Source organism: Melanostigma gelatinosum (assembly GCF_949748355.1).
Source record: "Melanostigma gelatinosum genome assembly, chromosome: 1".
Classification (NCBI taxonomy): Eukaryota; Metazoa; Chordata; class Actinopteri; order Perciformes; family Zoarcidae; genus Melanostigma; species Melanostigma gelatinosum.
Genome location: NC_136634.1, coordinates 30,862,144 through 30,881,415, shown reverse-complemented (window position 1 = coordinate 30,881,415; position 19,272 = coordinate 30,862,144). Strand labels below are relative to the sequence as shown.

The following is a 19,272-nucleotide window of genomic DNA, read 5'->3' as shown; positions in this document are numbered from 1 at the left end:
CAGAAACACCGTACAATTCGTTTCACATTCGTTTTTATTGGTCGGGTCTTCCAGCTCCCTTACCTTTTTCAGATATCTAAAACTCCTTTATGCCTTTAAGATATATTAAACATACAACACTGACGAAATAAAACAATACTGAATATCATAGCATTCCATCAATATATTATACATCTACATACCATGTTTAAAAGCCTGAATCGGCTTTGTGGTGCACAAATATGAAAACACCATGGGGTCAAGTAAAGGGTGGAAATGCAGCCAGAATGCCAGCGTCATCTTAGTGCTTCTGATTTTGTTAGTGATCTGTTTTAACAGCAGACACTGTATGTATGTTTCCAAGACAAATTCCCTTCGGGACAATAAAGTCTATCTTATCTGATCTTATCTGAGCAACACTTTACTTGAAGTATCTGAAACGTGAATGCCACTGCTGTATATTTTAACGATGGCTTCTGAACATAGGGTTCGTTAAACATATTTAATCATGAACAAGCACTCTGCACGCTAACGATACACATTCAGCAGTTTTATTAACCAATATTTCCGCTTAGAGCATTGTGTGGTTTAATCATTTCAACTAAATTTCCATTCTATAATGTTTTAGTAAATGAACATTGAATTGAACAGATTGGCCCCATTGTCAGCGATGTCAATGCATCCCTAAGTATGCACTGCAATAGTTTCTCTTTTCTTGGTAGAATTTAAACAATATCACATCAGCAGATATACAAATGAGTCTGACTTTGAATTGAATTAGCATTTAGGTGTCTGAATCCGTGCCACTGATTGACGTGAACTAAGCACCTCAGTGGAATGCAGCCATTACTATTATTATTAGTTACACCTGCGTTTGACAGGTCAAAATGTGTGAGGTTGTCGAAAGGCATCCTGGGTAGTGTAGTAAACCTGCTAAAAACAAATGTTACAGATTTATAATATAAGGGGAAGAAATTCGAAACTTAAAAACGTTTTTTTTAGATAATTCCTGTGCGATGACAACGAAATATCACAATTTAACTTCAAGTAAAGTGTTAACTTTCTTTTAGCAGGTTCATGGCTCGCTGTTGGCATCACGAGTACGAACCCCGGTGGCGACGCTGACATCTATCCAGCCAACACCATGTGCAAATTGATAACGGCCGGGGAGGGAAGCACTCAGAGAACATCCTACTGGTGCCGGACACACTTTACACTGGCTGCCTCCTCACCAGCAGCAACAGCGTGAGCCGCCTTCTTCCTTTGGCTCACATGCGTAGAGTCGTTCTCTCAGCGTATCGTACCGCTGAGTGTTCCTGCGGCATTAACGTTAAATACTGACGTTTTAATACATGATACGGCGCGCCATACAAATACATCCATAATGCGGTTAATGAATCTGGTCGCACGATTATTCTTTGTCACTTCGGCTGCACACAAATATCCGTGACGACAAAGCTGGACTGACGGGCATGATCGGGTGATGATCGGCGTGTGTGTGTGTGTGTCAGAGCCTAAATAAGTTTTCTTTAAAAGTTTAATACTGATGTCAAGATGAAAATGAATGATGTGCCTATAATGTGTGTTGTTACTCTTACTTTAATGGCAGTGTTGACGACATTTCTCCCCACAACTGACCTTTTGAACAGTGATCGTGACAAAAGACCAGCCATTAAAGTCTTCATTTCAAGCAGGTTTGTTACCAGTTTGTGGTGGTGTATCGGTGGAGTTCATTTCCACCATGAATGTGTTTTTTAGTATCAAAAATTGACCATAAATAACTGCCAAGTGTGTGGGTGCCTTACTTGTGTAACACCTGAAAAGGCCAAGGTTTGAAAGATGGTGCTCAAGTGTATGTTGGGCCCTACGGTGTGTGTGTGTGTGTGTGTGTGTGTGTGTGTGTGTGTGTGGCGTTAACCCCATGTTGTATAAAAGGCCTTGTAACCAAAGGTGTTCTCTCCGCTGTAGGCCACATACAGGAAGCCGTCCTCGTCCTTCTCCTTGTCATAGAGTTGGCCCATAGTCAGACTGCAACACACAGCACAAACAGCAGTTAAGCAGAATAAACAATATATGTGAATATAAATGCCTCCAATAGTGGTTGTTTTGTGCTGATCGACAGAAATTTGAAGTCAGTTTTCCAAAAAACCTAGAGCAGCCCCAAAAGGACAAAACGCAGAAATTATTTCCAATTGTTTTGAAAACTATAGGCTGAAAACAATGCAGTCGTCCATTTAAAATGACTCTTTTGAATTTCAGACGTTAATAATATCCTTGAAAAAATACAAATACTTACACACAAGTGTAAACAGGCAACTTTTTCCTAACACATTTGCTATTGGGCGGCAACCACTGCAAACAGGAACTGCTAATAGCTCATTCAGCGTCGTGGCAATTTGCAGAAATGTAAACAAATATTATATAATGTATAAAATTAAATTACAGCATTACAGTTTTTCTCAATTGCTAAAACACTAAAACCCATTGGCTGAACAAAGTTCTCAGTTGCCTGAACTCATTTAGCTAATTGTGCAGTCTGTTGTCAATACCTTAAACTGTGTCACATGGTAAAACACAATTTGCAGATCTCACTTAGATTTTTCAGCAAAACTCTAAACACATTCTCAGTCTCAAAACACATTCTGCACTCTAATGCACATGTCATCCATACTGGTAAACACAAGTGGCAACAATCAAATACAAATAGAGAACACATGTCATTGATTAAACACAATCACTCAAAATTGATTTCACTTGTATCAAATGATGTGACACAACCAATATAAGCCAGTTTAGAGAGCAAACAGGTGGTTGAAGGTGGGAAGGAGAAAGTCTGAGAATGGATAGAAGAAACAATGTGAGAGGACGAGGACGAGGACGAGGACGAGGACGAGGACAAGTGCGTATGCGAGGTGGGCGACGAGGAGGAAGAGGAGGAGGGCAAGAAAGAGGAAGAGGAAGACAAAGAGTGGAAATATCTGATGAAATTCGAACAACAGTCATAGACCATGTTATAGTCCACAGACTGACAATGAGGGAAGCAGGACTTAGAGTGCACCCCAATTTGAGCCGATTTTCTGTGTCCACCATAGTAAGGACATTCAGAGAAGAGAACAGGTACAGTATGCTACTGTATTTTTGTAATTGAAAATGTACTGTACTACACTACAAATGTCTATTGAAACAGCTGCATATAAAGTTCATCACTGTATGTATTGTACTGCATGAATATTGTTTGTAACTGCACATCTACTTTTTGTAGAACTGCAAGGCTGCCACATGCAGGTGGAAGGAGAGCTATATTCACTCAGGAGCAAGAGACCGTTATAGTGGGCATGCTCCTTCAAGATCATTTAATACGACTCAGAGAAATCCAGGAACGAGTGATACAAGACAACACACACTTCCAGGGAATCGACAGTGTGAGCATTTCCACAATTGACCGTGTCCTCCATCGTAACAGGATACGAATGAAACAAGTATACAGAGTACCTTTTGAGCGCAACTCACCAAGGGTGAAAGAAGTGCGAGCTCAGTATGTGCAAGTAAGTGTACATTCAGACACATTTACTGTAATCCAGATTGTCTACAGTACTGCCACATACTATGTGAATGACATTACTCTTCAGTACATACAATGTATGTGAATCAGAAGTGCATACAGTAGGCCTAATTGAACTCTGCAATATAGCACTGTCTCTGTACAACTTACTAAATTCTACATACATTATATTGTATTCCTACACAGACAATATTTGACTTGGAATCCTTGGACAGACCCCATGAGTTCATCTTTGTCGATGAAGCAGGCTTCAATCTGACAAAGAGGAGAAGGAGAGGCCGAAACGTGATTGGACAGCGGGCCATTGTTGAAGTCCCTGGTCAACGAGGTGGCAATGTCACAATATGTGCTGCTATCAGCAACCATGGTGTTCTACATCACCATGTTACACTCGGGCCATATAATACCCAGCATCTTCTAAGATTTCTGGACAATCTAAGAGATATTTTATTTGAGCAGCAGGGTCAGGAGCTAAATGAGAATCCCATTCCCACCTATGTGATAGTGCTGGACAATGTCAGTTTCCACCGATCTGCTCTGGTAAGGGAATGGTTTAACATCAATGGTCAGTTTATCACCTTGTACCTCCCTCCATACTCTCCTTTCCTGAATGCGATTGAGGAGTTTTTCTCCTCATGGAGATGGAAAGTGTATGATAGACAACCCTACACCAGAGTAAATCTGCTGCAAGCCATGGAATTAGCCTGTGGTGATATAGGTGAGGAATCATGTCAGGGCTGGATACGGCACACAAGAGGCTTCTTCCCCCGTTGCCTCAGGAGAGAAAATATTGCTTGTGATGTCGACGAAGTGCTCTGGCCTGACCCAGCCCAAAGACAAGAAGAAGCACATTGATGACATGTTGACTCCTTAGATTTTTGTCCTGTATTGAGTATTGTGTACTGTAGTAGGCCTACAGTGCATTGTAGGCTGTATAATGTACAATAAACTAATTGTATGGCCTTGAACATCGTGCTTTCTATTTATTGGTGTATTGTTTACTGACTGCTTGATGGTGTATATTATTTTGATCACTTTGTTTATGATTTGAGAGCAGTGTTTGATTTTGAGCACAGGTAAAACTGTTTTGAGGCGAAAGTTTCATTTTGCAAGAGGATTCAGAGGTTTTGTAAATAGTGCTTGAAGATGAGGTTTTGTGTTTACAGTTTTGAGAGAATCGGTGACCGTTTCAAGAAATGTGTCTTAGCAATTGTGAAAAACTGTAAAAGGACTGGTCATCAATCTTGCTTTGCCCATTTATTCTTAAATACACGACACTTTTACATTACACTGTACATCTCACTTGTTTATAGTCCTGTTATCTGTTCGTTTGTGCACTTTATTTTATATTTCACTTTATTTTACTGTAAATTTAAATTAAAAAATTTTTTTGCACTGTGTTGATTGTTGGTGATTGTTTAATGTTACCTGTCATGTCAAATTCCTTGTATGTGCAACATACTGTACCGTGGCAATAAATGATTCTGATTCTCAACCCAGCATGCACCTGCACTCTTTAACATATTCTAGCCATCAAAAATGATCACAGTACAAATATTTCATTGCAATATACTACCACCATGTAGTGATACCACATGCTGAGTGAGATGTGACAGGAACCGCAGATCTTCACTTGTTAAAGATGTTAAGAGTTGCAAGAGTTGGCTAGAATTTGAAAGACTTCAATCGAAAAAATGACATGCCTCCCTCCAAAACCACTTCCCCAAATACTGCTGGAGTACCAGACAAAAACCTCCAGCCCTGAAAAGTGAAGCAAACGCTAAAGTGCCTTCAACCTGCATTCTCTCTAGTGTCCACCAGGGGGTGACTCCTCTGGTTGTATATGTCTATGAGAAAATGACTCTACTTCTCTCTTGATTTATTCCCTCAGTAAACATTGTAAACATGAGTTTATGTCTCAATCTCTAGTTTCAAGTCTTCTTCAATACAGCATGATGTTCATTTTGTACATTATGGTCCATTTAGAGTCAAACAGACCATGAAGCAGGGGATGCTTTAGGGCGGGTTTGACTGATTGACAGGTCTCTACCACGGCCTCACTCCTCCGCAGTTAGAATATGGTCATTTCCGTCGATTGGTTGTGAAAAAAAAACATTGCGATGGCCGAAATCCAAGATGGCGACAGCAAAATCACAAAACTCAAGGCTTCAAAACATCAGTCCACAAACCAATGACTGATGCCACGATGATTACGTCCAGTTCTTATATACAGACTATGGCGTAGGCAGGCAATCTGGATCCAGTGCGGTAACAGTGGACTCTGCTATATACTCTGCCAATAAAAACTATTATTCAGAGAGGCAATGAATTAATGCAAACACAATGGCCATCGCAGCAAAAATGCTGACCATAAATGAAAACAAAAAACGTGTTTTAAAGATTAAAACTCAATACTACTCAATACAAACCTCTTTTGCTGCGCTGTCTTGAAACATAACGGTTTATTGTCAATAAATCATTCCAACATCGATTCTGAGAACCGACCATAATTACCACAAGCAAATGAGATCAGCATCAAAAAAGCTGCACAGCCACTCGAGGCCTCTGCAATGCATTTTACATAGTGCAACACCTGGGTACTTTGGGCGGGGGGGCATTTGCTACGGTGCTTCATGCCACAAATGATGAAGATTGAAAACAGGAAACAATTCTGCATTAAAGATTTCACGAGCCGTGTTTCCATTCAGTTGTCAAGCCAAGTTTTGGAATGTCACAAAAAAGAAATGTGAATTACGCGTGTCTCTGTCGATTGGTTTGGACTCGGCTACAGCGTAGCTTGGTCAGAAGTTGGCTCTGTAGGGTACACATGGCGGTAATCCACCAGTAAACAGAGAAGAAGAAGAAGAAGTAGAGGTTGAGAATCGGAAGCAAAACAAGTCGGCTTGCCTTCAGGAATTTGTTTTAATTGGGCAAGTTTTCAGTGTTCTTTCATGTCAGCTAGTATTGCCCACGTTTCATGTTGTCCGGAGACGGACAAGCATCCACGCGTTATGGGAATATTTTGAAGGACGCCAACAATGGAAACAGCCAGTCAGTCCTGTGAGTTAAATGTTTACTACATCAACACTTTTTCGACAAAGTCAAAAACCATCTCAAGCGAGTGTAAAAACATTTTTTGCCGAAGTTTTATGGAATTTCACTGTTTCCATTTCCCTTTTCCATTGCAATACTTCAAAATGTTCATAAAGACACGGGACTGGAAACACGGCCGAATGAAGGGTTGTTCTCACCTGGATTGGGGGACAGTTTTGTCGACAAAGAGGAAGATGGCTTTCTCCGAAGGCAGCTGGATGCGTTTCCTGATGATCCACATGAACTGGGCCACTGTGATGTCAGAGGGCACCAGGTACTTCCTCTTATCAATGTCCACTATCTGAGAGCCGGAGACCTTCTCCACTATCACCTGGAGCACATGCATTAACAGAAAAACCAGGTGTGATTTGGCACGCTCTAATATGCAGTGTCACAGTTTTGTGAGTGTTAGTTGCTATCTAAAAATGTCAGTAACAGATGTCACTAGTAATCGATGGTGATAAGCCTGACGAGCAACGCCTTACTTGCACTCCACTATTGTTTTTCTCTCGTAAATTTATGACTTTATAATCTTTCAAATTTGTGAGGGTTTTCTCGTAAATTTGCCACTTTAATTTAAGGGAATAACCAAGTTTTTTACTCATAAAATTTATGACTTGATTATCAGTTTTTCTCAGAATGTAACCCCCTCCCCCTGCTCCGTAAAGATATATATATTTGACCTACAATGGCCCCAATACGCGGCCGTTGGTGAGAGTGCCGGGGCTGGCTGAAAGCATTCAGGCTGTGGGCCTTAAAACCAGCTAAAAAACGTTAATTATTAATTGAGAGAAACAGCGATAATTCCCTGTGGGTTTATCATGACAAGCGACCCCCTTTACATTACACATGGTCATATGATCCATTGCTTATATAATAATATTGACTTTGCAGCTTTAAAGCATTGAAAGCAGATCTTGATGATTCGTCTAGAACAGTGGTTCCCCCTTTTTTCCTTGGAGCCCGCACTACTTGTTTCTAAGAAAAGCACAATACAATACAATCCTACCAGCCGCCACTGGAATCCAACTCTACAAATAGTATAATACTAATAATATTAGTGTAGCCTGATCTTTATCTGACACTGTGCAGTAGTACCTTTATGTGTAAGTGTTCATTTTATGATTTGTCACACACCCATCACATTTATGGGTCCATAAATGTGATGAACACACGTCTCTCTCTCGGTTTCGTTGTTGCCTGTTCTCACTCGTAGATCTGCTGGTGTCTTATCTGTCCTACTGGAGAGCAATTACTGCTTTTGTTCTTTTACATTTTATCTGCGGACTTCACAATAGTTGTGCAGAACAAAATAAGCATTATTAAGAAAAGGAAAGTCCTCCGTTTTGGGTCCACCCTCCCTAAAGCCGCTAACCGTGACTTCAGACGGCCGCTCTGTAGGTCTGATAACGCCGCTGGTCGCGCCGCTCGCTAATCGCGCCGCTCGCTAATCGCGCCGCTCGCTAATCGCGCCGCTCGCTAATCGCGCCGCTCGCTAATCGCGCCGCTCGCTAATCGCGCCGCTCGCTAATTGCTCCAATAACAGCTGCTTCCTCCGTAATAATGCAGACTTTAACTGAACAACAGCTGCTAGTAAAGACAACAAGTCAGCATCGCCTGTAATCAGGTGTCCATGTTAAATTAACCTGGTAGATTTCCGGGAAACGGTCATGTGATAGGTGTGTGACGAATCAGGGAAGGACACGTCATGACTGCTAAGAACCAATCAAGCAGCGAACGCGGGTGTGGGCGTCATCGTTTCCAAACATATCCGTTTTCGATCGTCCACACGAATATGCAACCCCGGCGTTTTCAAACTCCTCCGTTTTCGGTGCTCGAAAACGCCGGCGTAGTGTGGACGCTCAGTGTAAACTTAGCAAAACATATGCGTTTTCAAATGCCCTACTGCCCTCTATTGACCAGCCGCCACTGCTTATGTCGCTCATTATTAGCGCTGTGTGTAACAGTTGCCTGTTGATGCGAAATCATGGTTGCGAAATGTCGCGATGGTTACTGTTGCCGTCGGAGAGAAGGCAAGTTCGTTCCCAAAGCTCGCCGCTGTGTTTACACCCTCCATCTTTTAAGAAGGGTGCGTCATTCAGCTGAGAGTGTGGACAACAAACAGAGTGGGGAGGGTCCGGTTTGAGAAAGACCCTATCTTTACCGTTAACCTCCATCCTCCTCCCCCCCACCTCTTACTCACCGGTACTCTGTCAGGATATTTGTTGCGTATTTTGGCTGACTCCACATATCGGTGCTCTGAGGGAGAGAGGGGAAACAAACAGGAAGTCAGGATTAAAAGGGATGAGTGAGGCCTCCTGGGAGCCTTCCTACTCTAGTGCCTTTAATGCCAACCACAGCCAAGCCCAGTCTGTCAGTACTCCATATGCGGGACCAAACCCAGCATAAAGACAGACACCTGGACAGACGGACTATAAAGTCAAAGAGTGATTATCTTCTCTAATTTTTGTGATCTTAATCACAACAGTCTTTATTAAGTGATACTAAACATGTTGGTAATTATCACCATCAAAGAGTGATGGTGCTTCTATTTCTATGCTTTGTGGGCAGGACCAGATGCAGCAGGCAGACACTGAACAGAGGCCCGAGAGGTGATGGGCGATAAGATGTGGTGGATCCATTTAGGCTCTCATTAGCCCAGATAAGAGGCCTACTTTTGGAATCGTCTCGAGCAGCGTTGCTTCAAAAAAAAAGAAGACAGTGGAGGTTAACTGAAGAGGATGTGAACACAGGAAGCTTAAGGGAGCTGAGGAGCTCTTGGTGCTGCAAATCAAACCTGGCCCAGTGTGGGGGAACTTTACAGCAAACTCCATTCAGAATTCTGGTAAATTAATATTATTCACCCTGACACATATGTTCATGTTAGTGGAACACGTTACAAGCTCTGGAACAAATATTAAGATCACACCCTTAAATGTGGCACCCACTTAGTACACAGTCACTGCTCATTTCAATTAAATATATTGCTGTTATTGAAAAGTAAAAATTTACTTTTGCTGTATTTTGTCAGCATAATGTCAGCATACTGTCCCGGAGGCAGTGTGGAGCAATGCAAAAAGTTACTATGGAGAGAAAGGACTTGTGTTGTATCATTGTTAATCATCTAACGTCACTACTATAAGCCATTGCCTATATATGTATGCAATTACCCGGCATTACATTGTCAGATACTTGAATGGAGTATGGCAGTGACACTTTCCCATGCAAACATAAGATAGGTTTATGGGGGGGGGGGGGGGCTGACTGTGGATCAGCAACGTTAAACGTGAACCCGATTTAACAGCGGTCATCTGACTTGCAGGCAGAACATGTTAGCATTTGTTGTTGCTAGTCATGCAACGTTAGCCGCTATGGATCGGTCGTTTGCGGGTCGCATGCGTTTCTGCACCTATGGGGATATGGCAAAATCGCAGAGGGAGCAAAACAGAAAGGGAGGGCGCATGACATGACAAGAGCATCTCTCGTTTCATAACAATCCAAACCCCGTTACCGAGGGAATGGTCCTCTTTAAACATCCATTTCATCTTTGCTGGGTCCCCGCACTGAGGCCTGATGGTGGCGAGGAAAAGGCTGGCTTCTAAATCAGCGGATAATGTCGGCGTGACGTCCAAAAAAATCCCGACAAAAGCAATCAAAACAAAACGTCAACAATGTCTCTCTGCCCGAAGCTTCTAACTGTCCGTGTAGCTGTGAGGTGACGTCACTGTCTGACAGAGGGGGTGGTGATAACGATGCTACCTTCAAGTTCTCCCGGAAACAATATATCCATCAATTGCCAGGCACTGGTGGAAGAAGTACTCAGACCTTTTACTTATGCTATCGTGCAGAATACTTAGTTACTTTGTTAAGTAAAAGTCCTGCATTCAAAAAAAGCATTGTATTGGCATCAGAACCAAAAAGTACCAAAAGTAAAAGTACTCGTTTTGCAGAATGGCCCATTTCAGAATAATGTTTATTATATGGTACTGGATTATAGTTATTGACACATTAATGTGTACCTTAGTTCAAAGGACAGCTGAGCCGACGGTGAGCAGCTAACTGTGCTAACAACAACAGTGCTGTCAGTGCTAACAAACTGAGTTGGAACCTACGACTCCATAGGTCTGGACGGTGTTATCAGCTGTTGTATTAATATAAAAATACCATATCATAATGTATTAAATAATTATATATAGTTTTTGCATTAATATAAATCTGAAATGTAACTAGTAACTTAAGTTATTAAGTAAATTTAGTGGAGGAAAAAGCCCAATATTTTATTAAAGTAGAAGTACAAAGTAGCATAAAATGGAAATTGTCTACTCAAGTAAAGCTAATGGTGCTAACAGCACTGTTGCCGTTGTTTGCACTGATAGTTTACCTGAGGGGGAACCGGAGGGTGAGTCCTATGTGTCCGTTACCATGCCTTTGTTATCAGCAGTTTCTGCTGTAAGCAGTGCAGAGTGTCGGACATGACAAGCTAGCCACCATGTCAACATAGCAAGGTAAAGCTCTGATTACAACATACACAGAGGGAGAGGGACATTTTATATTGATACTCTGAATGTGCCTGATATCAGACAGAATTGTAAATAAATTGACCTTTATGACAAAATATAGTAATTGTATATATGTACAGGAGTTACATGGGATGTATTAAAAGGGGAAGGGAGCCTATTGAGGCTCCATATGTACAGGGCCCAGATGTGTTGTGCTATGCCACTGCTCCCACTCAGTGAGAATAACTACAGAAGTGTCAATCAGTTAGCAAAATGGCTTAAAATACCTAATTTTGTCAAATAAAGTCCAAAAAGGATTAAATGAGCGATACAAATTTAGTTTGTATCTCTAAATAGGTAACACTACAAGAGTAGCACATTTAGGCTATTTAAACTATGTGTGAGAGGGCCACTAGATAGGGATAACTGCGCGTGAACACTCCCACAGCGGAATAACAGCGGGATTCCTGTTCGTCCCATTGTACCGATATTGATTGAATGCAGCACGAATGTATATCCATGGTAACCGTGCGACGCTAGGCTAAGCTGAAACATGGCGCGGTGTATGCAAGACTAGCCAGGTGGCTAACGTAAATAGCATGTTTATACGCTGCGTTTAGCCAAAAATACGCTCTATTTTACTTACCGAGGGTTAATCTGTGTCTACTCGTGCTAATCCTCCGTTGCATCCACTTAGTTTTACTCACGTACCATATATGCTAGCTTAAACGTTAGCTTGACTCAGCTAAATTAGCTAACTAGCCGGTTGACTTAATGATACGTAACACTCGCGGCCACGAACGCTATTTATATAGTTACCTATGGCTTTCTATGACGTATATTCTCACCCGGCTTTGATTCGGTACAAAACGAGTGTTTGCACGAAAGCCACCCTGTTTCTGGTTGTTGTTTTGTGCCTCACCTACATCTCACCTCTGCTCGTTGCCTACAGGAGCCAAGGTACAGTAACTTACTGTGATGTCCAACTCGAGCTAAACTATTATGACCGTTGCGTATGTGGCTATTGCTTATTTAGTAACTTTACACGCGTCTTGTGATGTGTACATGCGCGTTTGTTAGTAGACGTGCTTGCCCGCTGTTTAAGCATGATTGCCATGCTATTTTAGGTTTCTGGATAAAAAGAAGGACCTATGAGGAACAACCGGTTGTGCGGTTCCAGTACCAGACTCTGCTGGTGGCAGCAACCAGTACTCGGGGAGACTATGTGGCCTGGAGCTCCTTCCCCCATCTTAACAACATGCTTGGGGCCAATCTCCGGATCCCTTCTGTCTCTGTGAGAACACACTCAGTTCCCTCACACGTGTCCCCTGCATGGGATGTGCTTGCATAATAATCACGTCAAACACTGCTGTTTTTTATAACGCAGAGGTTTGTCTTATCAAACTACTGAACAGTATGTTTTTTATTTTCTGTGTGGGTGAACACACTCTACAGGTGAGAGAAGACGACCAGAACCAGGATGGGAAGTCGGATCTCCTGATTTTTCAACTGCAGCTACCTCTAAAACCGGAGGAACAGGTGTACAGTGTCCAACTGCTGCTCACCTTCAGCTACAAGCTCTTTGTATGTATTCCACACCCGGGCTATCCAGACCAGTCTCAGTTCCCACTAAAGTAAAGCGCATTATGTCTTTGCGTTCTCCCCAGCGCATGTCCACAGTGGTGATGCAGAGCCTGGCTTATGTGCAACACTCCTCTTCCGTTCCCGGAGCTAAGCTGTCGGTCAGCGGAGACCTGAGGCTGCTGCAGAGGACTCCGCTGCCTCACCGGGGACTGTACGACATGTACAATGTGAGAGTTCACCCACCCACCTGTTCTTCTTCTCTTGTTTTCTCCTTTCCCTTTTAAGCAATCAACAAAAATGTATGAAAAAGGCAAATGTATGAATTAGGAGAAGGCGCAGTTGTGAGCGAGCAAGGCTGTGATTGGATGGATGAGCTGAAATGGGAGGCCCATGTTTATGAAGAGAGGAGAGACTAGACCACAGTGAAGCGTGCAAATATAGTCTTGCACAAATGTGCTTATGAAACTTTTTTTTAAAAGGTGGTTACTGCCAAAAATCAAGATGGCTACAGACAATTGTTTTTACTTAAACCTTTAAAATGGCACGAACCAATGAGTTATCCAACTTCATGTTGACTACGTCACTTTCTTAGATACAGTCTCAGTGGAGTACGAGTCCAAGAGAGAGCGTGGAGGCGGAGCAGCACTTCGCTGTCGTCCCTAATGTTATCCATCTACCTCGAGTCTCATTTACATCAAATACAAAACATCATCATAATGAACGTAAACAATACACTCGCTAGCTTGAGCAATATGTCTGCCTGGCTTTGTTGAAGATTCCGGTCATTGCACTGCCAGGTACGCGGGTGCAGGTAGACAGGCCGGTTCAATTCGGCCCGCATTGATTGATTGGATAGGCTTATTACAGTGTTGTGACAGCCGCAGATACCAGATTATTTTTTTGTCGTCAAAGAATTCATTGATTGCTGTCAGGATGTAAGGAGAATTTCAATAAATATAACAAAGTGTTTTCAAAATGGATTGCCTACCCAACTTTAATGGGTCTTTTCTCAAGGTGTCAGTGATCGATGGCTCCAGCCCCTTTGCAAGTGCGTACAACCTTGACAACATAATTCGGAGCTACCAGGAAAGAAACTGTAAGTTGACAAAGCAACCTATTTTGCTTGCTTGCTTTTATTACTGCTGTGTATATACTGTGTGACTAAACCAGGAACTTAAGCTAAACCACCACCTTTGAACAGACTTAAACCTTACTTATTACATCCACTGCATAACATGTGGATATTTTAATGATGATGACTCACTTTTCTCTCTCTGTCTCTTCGTCCCTTTCTTTTTTTCCTACCATAGTGACCACAGTGCTGTCCTGTCCCATGCCAGTCTGGACTGTGGGGCGCGCTGCTGGCTCTCCCTTTCAGCTCAACGCTGAGATCCGGTACCCTATGGAGGTCATTAGATATCCTTTAATAAATGCAGGAAGGTGTTGTTCTTTTACATCGCTTCTGAACACTTCAGCAGCCATTTTTTAATTGAATGTTGAAAATACAATACTGTGGTCTGCATCTGCACAAAATATTTCCCACAGTATTTGTATATTGCAGTGAAGAGGCTGACCTCACAAGAAGATCTACATCACTCTACCGTGGTTCATAGTTTAAGTGCATATTATATCGTCCGGGTAACATCCGTCTGTCTGTTTGTGTACACAATGTAAAACAGCACATGAACGTCGTCCTTACAGGAGTTATGACTGGAGAGAGGGTAATCTGAATATTTTACAGCACCTAGCGTCAGACATTTGTTTATTACTGGAAAACAACATGTCCAGATCGCAATTTCTTTCTCTCTACTATTTATCCCTTCAAGATAATGTATCCATCTTTTGGTAGAATGAAAACTGCATGAGCAGGATCCAGCCATCCCGCTCATTCAGTGCAAGCCTGACCGGCGTACCTATGTTAACAAACCAAGGAGTAGCTCTGATGCATTTGTTCGCAAATATTTGTTTGAAGCTACATACATGTTCAGGATGTTGCTGTGACGTTATCCTCTTTATTTACGCCTTGACCTATTTCCTGCCACCTATCGGCCTGGCTTCTGGGAAACTATCAAATTTGCCTGGATTCAATACGTCAGCGTCCTCCTCGTCTTCCTCTGGGTCTTTGAACGTGTGCAGAGATTTGTTTTCCAGAACCAGGTTCTAACCACCGTACCTGTACCAGTGGGAAAACCTCATCTGTCGTGATGCAGCGGTGCGGTGCTTTGACCTCCGGGTATACAAGAACAGACTGCATGTCTCACAGGGGCTCACCAACACTGATGCTATGCTAATAGCCATTAGGTCAGTTTTGCAAATACAAAACACATAAACACTAAATTCTTCGTTTTTTCCCTTTCTAGTTTGTCCTCTTCACTTAACCAGTAATGAGCAATGAACCTCCAAGCAAGAACTTGCTGTATTCCCTTCATGCTTTGGCTGTGTTTTATACAAACATGTACAAATTCATTTATATGAAAATGCATTTCTTCTTTTACCTCTATTTGAAGCTATGGATATTTCTAGAAATTACTCACAGATTTTCTATATTTTTACTATTTGTATGTTTATGACAACCTGTTACAGTAATTAAAGAAGTTCTTTTTGGATGCTCATTTCATTCTTTCAGTTGAAGAAAGCTTTAGGTGATGGATAATAAAAAAACGATTTGTACATTTTAACGTTTGGTATTGTCTTCAATTGCAATGCTTTTATTTAATTTCATCTTTATCTCCACCAGGAGAATCAGACAGTCATTCGTGTGTGTGTGTGTGTGTGTGTGTGTGTGTGTGTGTGTGTGTGTGTGTGTGTGTGTGCTTGCGTGAGAGAATGAGTGTGCACTTCTGTGTCTGTCCACGGCCAATCTTGCATTCTGCTGCAGGAAACTGCATAATATTTTGGGTGGAGATTTATGGCTTTTCATACCACCTCTGCTCGTTGAAGTGACTCACACTTTCCCGAAACACCCTTTATTGCCTGTCTCATACTACCTTCTGTAAAGGTCATTTTTTACGTAGTATACAGTATATTTCTACTCAGTATATTGTATTCATGCATAAGTAATTTTGCTCTGAACTTTGTTGAAGTTCACCGTGTCCCTTTCCTGTTCACAAAGATAACTAACCGTGTTGTATGAGAATGTTCCAGCGCCAAGGCCTTTGGGACGCTTGTTTTGGTTGCTGGCCGTTTGTCTTTCATTGTTGTTCCTATCAGTCTGAGACCAAAGGTCTGAGCCATCGGCCCCCACCTTTGCTCATTCTGTATAAAGAAAGCTTGTTCACTTTGTTCTTGGTTCTTCCTCACTGAGACTGTACGCATTCTGTTGTGATGATTGAACCTTCTCTGCGCAGAGAATAAATACTTAAAAGACAACCTGGTTTTTGGTATTATGAAATAATGTGATGTGCTTTGTGGGAGGATAATCTGCAGCACAAGGCAAGAGTCATGGTTTTCATTTTCCCTTTTGACTCACTGTCCCAGGACATGTTTGTTGGTATATGTGTGCATGGATTGTGTGTGTGTGTGTGTGTGTGTGGGTGTACGGTAGTTCTGGACCAGTACCACTGTATTAGCTCATTTAAGCCACTCCATCCGCCAGTTTGGGTTGGACCAGACTGGCTAGTAAGAGGCACACCCTGTTTGCTCAATTTCAACACCCAAAGTTCTCATCTGCTCTTAAATACTTTTTTGCTATTGTGCAGCCGCCTTCATGTCGATTAGTACAGTGCAGCTAGACTCTAGGGAACCTCTACCTCTATCTCTCTAGCAGCTAGAGAGATAGAGGTTGTACAATTGGGTATTTAAAACAAGACAACAAGGATAAATGGGAGAATTAAATAATTGTTTGTGTGTTTATGGTAATATCTGGCATTAAAGGGAGAGTTCACCCAAAATCTAAACAAAACTATTTTTCAAGAAAATTAAACTGTTCACAAGGTCTGTGGAATATCTCAAGTAACTGGGTCATGATTTCTGGAAAGTGACATTGCTGTTGAGTTTTCAAATTTTTTGGCGTTTTGAGCACCACAACACCGAGGGACATATAGTCCCATTATATTGGAGAGAAGGCACCATAGAAAATTTGAATTGCCTTGTTTACTACTTAACCAGCTAATATACTGTATTGTGGTATCGTTTTAACATCTTGAGGGAAGTGTAAGTAAAGGAGACGACAGCCAGGCTAACTAACAATGCACAATGGTAAATGGTAAATGGTCTTGTATAACACTTTTCTAGTTTTCCAACCAAACAAGAAGATAGCCACATTATCCAAAATATACGTCATGTCGCTGTATTTGGCATATAGTGGTAAATGAGGCAGGCGAGGTCAAAGAGTGCAATCATTGTTTTGTTAAATTGTACACAATGGCCACACAGTTGAGACTCAGAACAATTATTGGATCACTGTGAATGTGTGGCAATTCAGCACGGACCAAAATCCCGAGTGGCTTTTTTTATCCTGTGCTTTCAAAAGAAGGGACGTTACGATTTAGAGCTTGTGAAATGTTCAGAAAGGATTTCAAGGCCTGTGGTTATTAATCAGTATTTGTAAACCCGAGCTTTTAAGATTTTTATCTTATTCAAAACCTTCGAAAAACAGCTTTTGTGAGTCCTTGTGACAAAGATGCATACAAAGAGGGACGTTTAACAGTCGGAAAAGTGTGAGACCTTTCACAATGTTCATGTTTATGTGGTGTCCCACACTGTTTATGAAACGTTTTAGTTTGAATTTTGTCCCTGCTTTCAGCGGTTGAAAACAAAGTATGTCGCACAGTTTTCTGCTTTGAATTTCATGTTTACGAAAACAGTTCATTTTTGCATTCTACCTCTTTGCATGAATTCCTCATGCCGTTTTTGATGATGTGTTGCCCCTGCCCTCCTGCAGGTTTACAGTCAGGTAGCAGCCTGAAGCCTCAGGTGAACAGTTAACATTGACAGAGATGACTAGGTTGGTAAAGTCACCGTGTCTGTGCATGCAGGAAACATCTGGGTGTATCAGTGCAGCTGTGTAACATTTCCCTCTTCCCTCCTTCAGGTTGGCAGGGACAGTCGGGTAGCAGACAGGCATTTGATTCATCAAAGCTCAGCAGCAAAGCAAAAGGGAGAGCAGCTGTATCACAACCCTGCACGCTGCAGCCCGGCCTGCAGAAATCATGAAAACAGTTAATTTATCGTTGCTATTCAAGGTAACACTAGTGTTAAGTGGCAACATATTTACAACAATGGGCTGTTTGAAATATGTCACACCTTTTTTCAGCAGTAGATTCAAGGCAGTTGAACATAGAGCAGAACTAAGCTCTGTTAGCCAACCCACTGTGGGTCCATTCAGTTAAATTCAACAGAGCTTGGATTTTGCATTTACTGTAACTTCTGACTGTCACACCTGACAATAAACCACACTCAGCAGCATTACTTGCTGGTAATGTATCACTCACTCTTTGCCCCCCAGAATTTGGGATTTGATTCATGAACAGAATGATTATAGTCACATAATGGTGTGTGTACAAAACATACTGCAATTCTTTCATATCTATGAGATGAAAATACACTAGCCAATGATTCAGACTGTTTTGATGCCCTCTTTTTCATAATATACTATTAACAATTCTGTCCTTATATAAGAGTATTAGAGCTGAAACAATTAGTTTATTTACATTTTAATAATTGATTATTTAAGCATAAAGCATTTCCAGTTCCAGCTTCTCAAATGTGACGATATGCAAACTTCAAAACTAAATGGTAAATGGAAGTGTCTTTGTATGACTTTTCTAGTCTTCCAACCACTCAAAGCACTTTAACATTACATGTCATCATTCACCCATTCACACCCATTCATACACTGATGACAGGGCTACCATGCAAGGTGCCACCTGGCCATCAGGACTATCTAACATTCATACACCGATGGCACAGCCTACGGGAGCATCGAACCGCCGATCTGATTGAGGGACGACCCACTGTATTTTCTGAGCCACAGTTCCTCCAATAAAAATGCTAACATGCTGATGCTAAGCAGGTGTAATGTTTGTCATGTTCGCCATCTTAGTTTAGCATGTTAGCATGCTAACAATTTCTTACATAGCATCCGTTTTGCAGGTATTTGTTCATGAACTAATTATGAACTATGAACTAATTAAGTAATATGTTTACATGATGATGACGCTAGATGAAAAGTCAGGGGATCCCAGACGTTTTTAGGCTTCATCCTCTGGAATCATGAATGTCTGTGCAAAACTGTACGCCAATCCATCGGGTAGTTGTTGAGATCTTTCACAGGATGAGTGAAAATTGAGCACCATGAACGTCTGCACAGAATTCCACGGCAATGCATCCAATAGTTGAGAGATATTTAAGAAAAAATAAGAAAGTCTTTCAGCCGGTTTGTTACCGTTTTTTCAACAATAGTGCCGTTGTAGGGGACGACCGAATTCACGGGGGCCCTTTAAGGAAAGGGGCGTAACCCTGGTGACAGAGGGGGTTAAAGGGTGACAGGAAGTGAATGTGTTTGATGTTTTGTATGGATGGAAATAAACGGCCACAAGGTGCAGCCAAAGGGAA

At 41.8% G+C, this 19,272-nt stretch overlaps 2 protein-coding genes across 4 annotated transcripts; one reads left to right on the top strand and one right to left on the bottom strand.

Annotated features, from left to right (window-relative positions):
- Nucleotides 1-36: 36 nt before the first annotated feature.
- Nucleotides 37-11,957, bottom strand: gabarapl2 (GABA(A) receptor-associated protein like 2). Of its 2 annotated transcripts, none has more exons than XM_079267270.1 (4): nt 11,780-11,957; nt 8,838-8,893; nt 6,793-6,965; nt 37-2,007 (listed from the first exon to the last, which is right to left on the bottom strand). In XM_079267270.1, the coding sequence occupies exons 1-4, from the start codon at nt 11,820-11,822 to the stop codon at nt 1,893-1,895; spliced, it is 387 nt and encodes a 128-aa protein (XP_079123396.1). In that variant the 5' UTR covers nt 11,823-11,957; the 3' UTR covers nt 37-1,892. The 2 variants fall into 2 exon arrangements, with proteins under 2 accessions (XP_079123396.1, XP_079123397.1); XM_079267271.1 differs by lacking the exon at nt 11,780-11,957 and adding an exon at nt 10,146-10,317.
- On the top strand, nt 11,955-15,446 carry tmem231 (transmembrane protein 231; the record flags this gene model as incomplete). Of its 2 annotated transcripts, XM_079267254.1 has the most annotated exons (8): nt 11,955-12,093; nt 12,261-12,427; nt 12,589-12,717; nt 12,801-12,944; nt 13,732-13,813; nt 14,028-14,133; nt 14,760-14,950; nt 15,078-15,446. In XM_079267254.1, the coding sequence occupies 7 exons, from the start codon at nt 11,955-11,957 to the stop codon at nt 14,920-14,922; spliced, it is 930 nt and encodes a 309-aa protein (XP_079123380.1). In that variant the 3' UTR covers nt 14,923-14,950; nt 15,078-15,446. The 2 variants fall into 2 exon arrangements, with proteins under 2 accessions (XP_079123380.1, XP_079123379.1); XM_079267253.1 differs by having other exon boundaries at nt 14,760-15,446.
- Nucleotides 15,447-19,272: the final 3,826 nt, after the last annotated feature.